The 7,668-nt window shown below is 35.0% G+C and overlaps 1 protein-coding gene across 1 annotated transcript; it reads right to left on the bottom strand.

Moving 5' to 3' along the window:
- Window positions 1–788: 788 nt before the first annotated feature.
- CH63R_11115 (C6 zinc finger domain-containing protein) lies at window positions 789–2,485 on the bottom strand (the record flags this gene model as incomplete). The annotated part of the gene is made up of 4 exons (XM_018306089.1): window positions 789–1,505; window positions 1,573–1,728; window positions 1,800–2,363; window positions 2,417–2,485. 4 exons carry the CDS (start codon window positions 2,483–2,485, stop codon window positions 789–791), a joined length of 1,506 nt encoding a protein of 501 aa, XP_018152930.1.
- Window positions 2,486–7,668: the final 5,183 nt, after the last annotated feature.

Raw genomic sequence — 7,668 nt, 5'->3', positions numbered from 1 at the left:
CCAATGATAGGTTATTGATTTTACCTCCAAACGTTGTCATGCCATGACAATTGACGCGCAAAGTCTCCTCAGGTGAGGGTTGGATGTAAGGTTGCTTCGTCTTATCAACGTAGGCAAGTTGCTGTTACGAAACATGCCCCCTCTCCTCGAGCGCCTCATGACTTGCTTTTTTGGAGCTCTTTCTAGTCTGTCAAATTTTAGTTCGACGTGTCAGTTGAGCCATTCGTTCTGTTTTTGTGTCAATTGTTTGCCTACTCCGCCGTAGCCAGAACTCCAAAGAAGAAAGCCTAGGCCAACAACCCTCACAGTCCGCGTTTACGACGCCCCCAAGCTGCTGTTGACCAGGATCATCCCCCAGCTCGGCCAAAAAAGCAACCGCAAGTCGTCTTCAGATATAGACGTCTCACTGGCGATGTGCGAACGACTTTGCCTACACTTACTGCACCATGCCTCGGGTGGCCATGCGGACTGGAATAACTGTCCTTGAAGGTAGAAGCTCCTCTAATGCCATAATCGGTGTACCAAATGTACTCCTAGTGGATTGATTCTTTCTGGGGAAGGCCAGGCAACGTCTTTTGCCAAAGTTGCTCTCGACTCCCACGTTCTGAACCATGATGAGCCACTTGTGCATTATGCAGTTCATTCCTCGTACCGCAGTTGCACACTCAAGATTCGCCTGTCCTATCCCTCCCCTCGTTGACTGTCACCCGCTCGCAGGTTTCCCCCCTGTTGCAAGTTTTGAAGCCGCAACATCACGAGCTATTTCATCGCCACCAATGCAACATATCTCACATGGCTGCAGCCTCGAGTCCTAATCCAAACCCAACGTCGGAGCTCAAGTCGAGCATCTTTTCTGAAATCCACCTTTCATTCTGAGGGCCTGCGAAGCAGGACGTCCGGGCCATGACCACCGGCCAGAACATCGTCATGGTGCGGTACGCCGTGCCCTCGGCCGAGGACTGTTCTCTGCCCTCCAGGTCAAAGATGGCCCGCATATCCTCCATGATTTCCTCGACGACCGCAACACCGTCAGACCAGGTTGGTACAGGCCTGATATCCTCGTCGACCTGCCCGCCGCTCTCCTTGATTATGCTGAGCAGGTCGATGATGCGCTCGAGAACATAGATCCTGAGGGAACGATAGTGGCTCTTGGCGATGCATCCCGACTTCTTGTCCGCCACGATGAAGAGCCCGTTGAATAGCTTCTGCTGCCTTCCGGAGCACGACGAAACGTTGGAGAAGCCAAGGAAGGTGACCGCTGCCGCGAGGTTGTCGCTCACATTGATACCCTCCCGCAACAATTGTGACAAGGCCTTCGGCGAAGTCTGCACCGGCTCGGCCTCGTTATTTTGGGCCCGAACCAAAGCGTCAAAGGCCTTCTTGAACGCGATGACCTGGCGTACAAGAGGCTCAAGGATGGGTCCTTGTCCCCATGGGGTTTCCACTATTTCGAGTAGCGACCACAGGGGCGTCAGGTGGCTACGCTGGATAAAAGACTCCATGAGCTGGGTTTTCAAGTAGTCAGCTTCTGTAGCGAATGTCCTCGGGGAGCCATCGTATTTCATGACTTACTGCTGCGTGGCAAAAGTACATGAAGCAGCCTCTGTCGACTTCGTTCGACAAGCCGTGGTCGGCACGATACTTGAAGAGCTCCAGACCTCCTGCTCCATGAGGGTAAACATTCTCCTGCAAATCGACTATCCTTTCCCCCCGTGGGCCGTTTATTACCTGGAGAGCTCTTGAGCAGCTGAACGAGACTCCGCCCTTCCGGCCGATTTTGAAACTCATTGGCGACTCACCTCGTATAGCCCAAACAGGAACAACGTCACAAGGTTGGCGTCATCCTGTACTCCCTTCGGCTCTCTCAGAGCCTGGTTCAGTGTGGAGAGCGCCTTGCAGTAATTCCGCCTGGCCTTCATCATGAGCCCCGGCTGACGCAGCGACTTTGCGGCGGCGAGGAGCGCCACTGCGTGGGTGGCGTGCCGTACGTGGTCCGGGCCTCCAGCGCCGTCGGTGTAGTAAGCCGGCAGTTTGCTAAATATGAAGACGTTTGTGTGCGCCGTATAGATGGTGTGGAATCGGTTCACCGACACGCCCTCCGGTCCGACCTGGACTGTTTTGGGGAGGACGAGCTTGCGTTCCCGCCTGGTCTCCTGGTCGTCCTTCTCGGCTCGCCGGATGCGCTCTCGCGCGATGGCCAAAGGTCCGGCTAAGTCGGCCTGCGTCTTGATTCCGGTCGGTGGCGGTGCAACTTTCTGACGAGTCTTCCATCTGGACATCCAGGAGGCGGAGATTGCCGCCGTTCGCCGTTGCCGCGGTAGCGTAGAGAACGCCTTGTGTTTTTTGGGCTTGAAGGCTTCGTGCTGGGGTTTCACGTGTTAAGAATCGACGCGACTGGCGTTGATGGCGACTATACCTTTACACGCCTCTGCGGTTTTTCTCTCGCCCACATATGGGTTTGCAGCGGCTTAGCTACACTGGCCATGACGATTGGGACCTGATGATGTTAGGCTATCTTTGACTTCGTATCCAAGAGAGTTGGTGGTGATAGCTGGTCTAGGACAACCTTATGATAGCGCTTGGAGAGAAGGCTGGATGGGAGCTATGTATATAAAGTTGTAGAGCTCCCTGCCGTCGGGAAAGTTTCATCAAGTTCAACTCTGATTAGAATACCATGGTCATACTGTACAAGCAAGTCCACTATCTGCACGGACGTGTAGCTAAAAAGGGCCAGACACGCTGATGCTTGATGTGCCTCGAGCCTACCTCAAAACCTTAATCGAGGCCCGTCCGTTTACGATGAAGCATGAGACATCACTTTGACCACAGTCACGCCGTTCGAACTCTAAATGCAGGCCACTCGTAACGAGAGTGCTAGATTTGGAACGGGCCGAAGGGTCTTTGTCGGGCAGTTGGCCGTCAGGCCTCAGGGACCTTGTTTTGCTCGAGTGTCTCTTTGTTGTCATGATCTGACATGAGTTTAATGTTCTCCAGCATCCGGAGACTAGTGGTCCTTGGCATTTGAAAACGAAAAGCACGGTCCGAGGATAGAGGAGAATGGTCTCCGCACAGGTGGGGATAGTTTCCAGTCAAAAGTAGGCAAAATGTGTATTATTATTATGTCTAAGTTGTCTATATTAGCTAAGGGGGTGCACAAATCTAATAGTTATTATTATTCTTCCTATTCCTAATTAGGAATCTCTAATTCTCCTTAACTCCCTAATTAGCAACTAGCTAATTATTCCTTCTCTTATAACTAACTAAAAAGTCTAGTACCCCTACTAGTATTATAATTATAATAGTGCAGAAAAAATTAACTACAGCTAAGTGTATATTAAAAATAATTTATAATTAATCCCTATTAGTACTTTAATTTAAGTAATTCTAAATTTTTATTCTTTAGTCTTCCTTCCTTAATTCCTAATTCTAATTAAATTCTATTCTAAAAATACTAATAGTTAATTAGATAAATTAAATTTAAAGAGTAATTAAGAGTATTTTAATTTCTTTATTAGGGTCTCTAAGACTAATTATTAAACTTACTTCCTAAATTTTACTCCCTCTAAATTAGTATTAGAACTTAGTTAAGAAGTATTAACTTAAGTAGTAAATATAATTACCTAATATAATTAAATAAATTCTATAATACTATTAGAAATATTCTATTCCTAATTAATTATTAATTTAAATATTTAATTAATAGCTATTATAATTTAAGCCTTAGGGAGGATAATACTAAGAGATTCCTCTATATAGTTATAAATTTCTACTTTCTACTCCTTAGTAAACTCTTTATTTTCCTCCTTAAATAAGGTACTATTACTATTATTACTCTTATTACTTTTAGTACTATTCTAATCTTTACTCTTAGAAGTCTCTATTACTACTTCTATAAGAGGATTATTCTATATTAATTATTATAATTTAATTTTTTCTAATTTATTAGTAGAGGCTAAGTTAGTAATATAATTTTTAATTAATAGACTTAAATTTCTAATAATTAGTATTAGGGGTATTTCTATTATAAGTTAAGAAAGTCTAACTATTTTAATTAGTAAATTTATTTAAGTCTAAAATATTTTAGTAGCCTTATTTAGAGATTTTAAGTTAAATACAGCTTGCACTTATAAGAGTTTAAAATTAAATAACTAATTTAGTAATTTCTATTAAGATTGCACTAGTAATAATTTAGTATACTTAATTAAAGTAATTTAATTCCTAAATTGTATAATTATTACTTTTATCTCCTTTACTAATTATTTATTCTAATAGTCTGTATTTATTTAAGGCTTAGAGGAGTAGGGCTTAAGGGGAATAGTTAATTAGTAGTAAAATAGCTTTAAGTTATTATTAGTAGATTCTATAACTTAATTTACATTTACTTTAGAGTTAATAAATAAGAAAATAAAATTTTTATTATAAGTAAGTATATTATAGAATATATTTAATAAATCTGCATTAGGGATTGTATTTAATAAATTTGCATTAGCTACTTTTAAATTTAGCTCTATAAACTTTAATAGGAGAGTCTTTCCTAATGTAGTAGACTTAGTAGTAGTAGTAGTTAGCTTAAATATTAATAAAGGAGTAATTTCTAAAATAGGGCTAGTATAAATAATCTAATTAAGGGATTTTAAATATAGAGCTGCATAATACTATATAGAGGGAAATTTTCCTTAAATAAGGAATACTATAATAGTAATTATTACTTTAATAGTATTTTAGAGATTTAGGAGGCCTTTCTACAACTTTAATGCATTACTCTTCTTAAATATAAAAATTTAAATAGCTAAGGCCTATAATACTAATTTAAGTATTTCCTTACCTCCTTTACCTACTGCAGTATTAATATCCTTATATAATTTAGAGTTAAATATTAAGTAAGTAAATTTAGTAAGAGCCTTTCCTACTTAATCTCTAATTTTATTAAGTATCTCTAGAGTTAAAATCTTATTTACTTCTTCTACTATAGCTAATTTCTCTATATAATTTTTAAATTAGTTATAGTCTCTATTTAAATAGTTATTAAATAGAATAGAGTATTTAAATTAAGTCTCTTTAGGGACCTTAAATATCTATTAATTTAAATTACCTTTATTATTATTAGGAGGGGGAGTATAGGGGGCTAATATAAATTTCTTTAATTTTACAACTTTTAATATAGTATTCTTTAATTTACTACTACTTTTCTTCTTAATATTATATTAGGGAGCTATAGTAAGGGATTCTTAATATTATTTCTTTACTTTAATTTAAATTAAATTAAACTTATTACTAAAGTAGATAATTTTATTAGTTAGAGTTACTAATAACTTAGAAATTAAATCTTACGTATTTAGCCTATTTAGCTTATAAGTTGCAATCTCCCTAAGTAGCTTCTAGTAAGAATAATTATACTAGTACTTATTCTTAATAAGTCTAGAATTAATTCTAAGTTGTAATATTTATTGCGCAGGGATAATTTAATTAAGTAGTAGTTAGTTAGGAATATAAATTTTAGGAGTACTTTTAGGAGAAAGTAATTATAGTATTAACTACTATTAATATACGTAATGCACTAAAAAGTTATTATAGTTAGTTTATTATAAGTAGGAGGGAAAAAAGGTATATATAATAGGGAGAAGTAAGAGTAAAAGAAAAAAATCTATAGAGTAATAAAATATATAAGGAGATTTATAAAGTAGGAGCCTATTACTATAGAAGGAGGTATTATAGAGAGAGATAATAAGGAAGGAGCTAGTTGTAAAAGTAGGAGCAACCTTATAGTTAAATAAAAACTACTAAGTTAATTTTTCTTCCTACATTTTAATAATTATATAAATAGTAATAATAGATTTAAATGTAATTATAGGTACTTAGATTTTAGTTAAAAAACTTTTAACTAATTCTAGTATTAATTATAAGGGATAGTAGTACTATTTAATTATTTAATTTAGTATATAATATAATTAACTCTATATTTAATAGTAAATAGACCCCTCTAGTAGGATTTAAATTTAAGTAGTTTACTATCTTATACTAATATAATAAAATTACCTTTTTAGAATAGTGCAGAGACTTATTAATTATATTTTACTATTTTAGTAGTATTGCGTGCATTCTAAAATATATTAACTATTTATTAATAGTACTTAATTATTACTATATATACTATAATTATATTTACTAATTAATTTAGTAATAGTAACTCTTAATTAGTATATTAAATAAGTACTATAGAGATATTATTAATTAGTAGGATACTTATTAATATCTCTATTAGTAAAAACCTAATAAATTAAATCTACTTACAATTAATAGCCTTTAAGCTATCTATTTAATATAGGTCCTAGTCTTTAGGAGGGAATTTACTAGTAAGAATCTCCTTTATAATTAAGTTTACAATTAAGTAGATGTATATCTTAATTATCCTAATAGACTTATAGGATTTTACTAGTACTAGTATTACCTTAACTAATTAGGTATTTATTACTAACTTAAATTTGCAGGAGACAAATATACTACTAGTATTTAAATATATAACTTAAGGTAATATACTAATAGTATTTATCTATTAAGTTAGGATTAGAATTATTTTAGAGGCTAAAGTTAATTTTATAGAGTGCACTTAGTAAAATTTACTTAAGTAATTAATCTATATTAGTAGTAATATATTACCCTAACTTAAAGTTAGTAATAGACTTAAGTAATTAATTCCTAATACTTAAAATAGTAAGGTAATTTAAGTTATCTAATTTAAATATATTAGTTTCTATAGGGTAATTAATGCATATAGCTAATAGCTATTAATATATTAAATAATATCCTTAGCTATTCCTAACTAGTAAAATTATTAAGTTAGTCTCTATTAAGTAATATTAAGCTTAAAATGCCTACCTTTATTATAGACTACTTTATAGGTTTTAGCTACCTCTAATAGTACTAAGTAATAGTATTAGAATCTATATAAGGTATACATTAGGATCCTATTGTAAATTAAAAAGGACTAGGACTTTAATACTATTGCAGCTAATGTATAGTTATTAATACTCTCTAATCTCCTAATTAGGAATTTGCAAATATATATATACTATAGCTTATTTAACTATTTCTTTATTAATATAGTTAATACTAATAGAGTAGAGTTAGTCTACAATTTAGAATAGAATACTACAATAGGGATTTATTCTAGCTTTAAGTAATTAATTTGTATAGTTAACTTTAATATAGTTAATTTTAATAGTAATAAAGTTTAAATTGCATTAGCTATTTTATTAGTAGTAGGCTGCCTAGTAATTGCATTATAGATTATTTCCTTATATCTACTAGCTCTATCTTTCTATATTTATTTACCCTCCTCTAAGATAGAACCTAATACCTCTAAATTATTATTATAGTAGTTATATAAGGGAAAAATTATTTAGAATACTATATTAGCTACTGCATTTTGCTAACTTTAAATGTATTTAATCTCTAACGTACACGCATAGCGAGTCGGCCAACATAGCGAGCCGGCCACTCCTTATCGCTAGAAAAAGCCCCTTTTCTAACTATTTATTAAAAAGTAGATTCTTAACTAATAAAGACCTAGTTTTTAGTATTAGATAACGATAAGAGTTAGATTTTAAGAAATAATATTGTAGAAATTATTGTCTCTTCCTAACCCTAGGTTCTTAGTAATCCTCTTAT

The sequence above is a fragment of the Colletotrichum higginsianum genome, chromosome 8 (assembly GCF_001672515.1).
Source record: "Colletotrichum higginsianum IMI 349063 chromosome 8, whole genome shotgun sequence".
NCBI lineage: Eukaryota > Fungi > Ascomycota > Sordariomycetes > Glomerellales > Glomerellaceae > Colletotrichum > Colletotrichum higginsianum.
The sequence above is the reverse complement of the archived record's forward strand: the minus strand, read 5'-3'. Positions and strand labels throughout refer to the sequence as shown.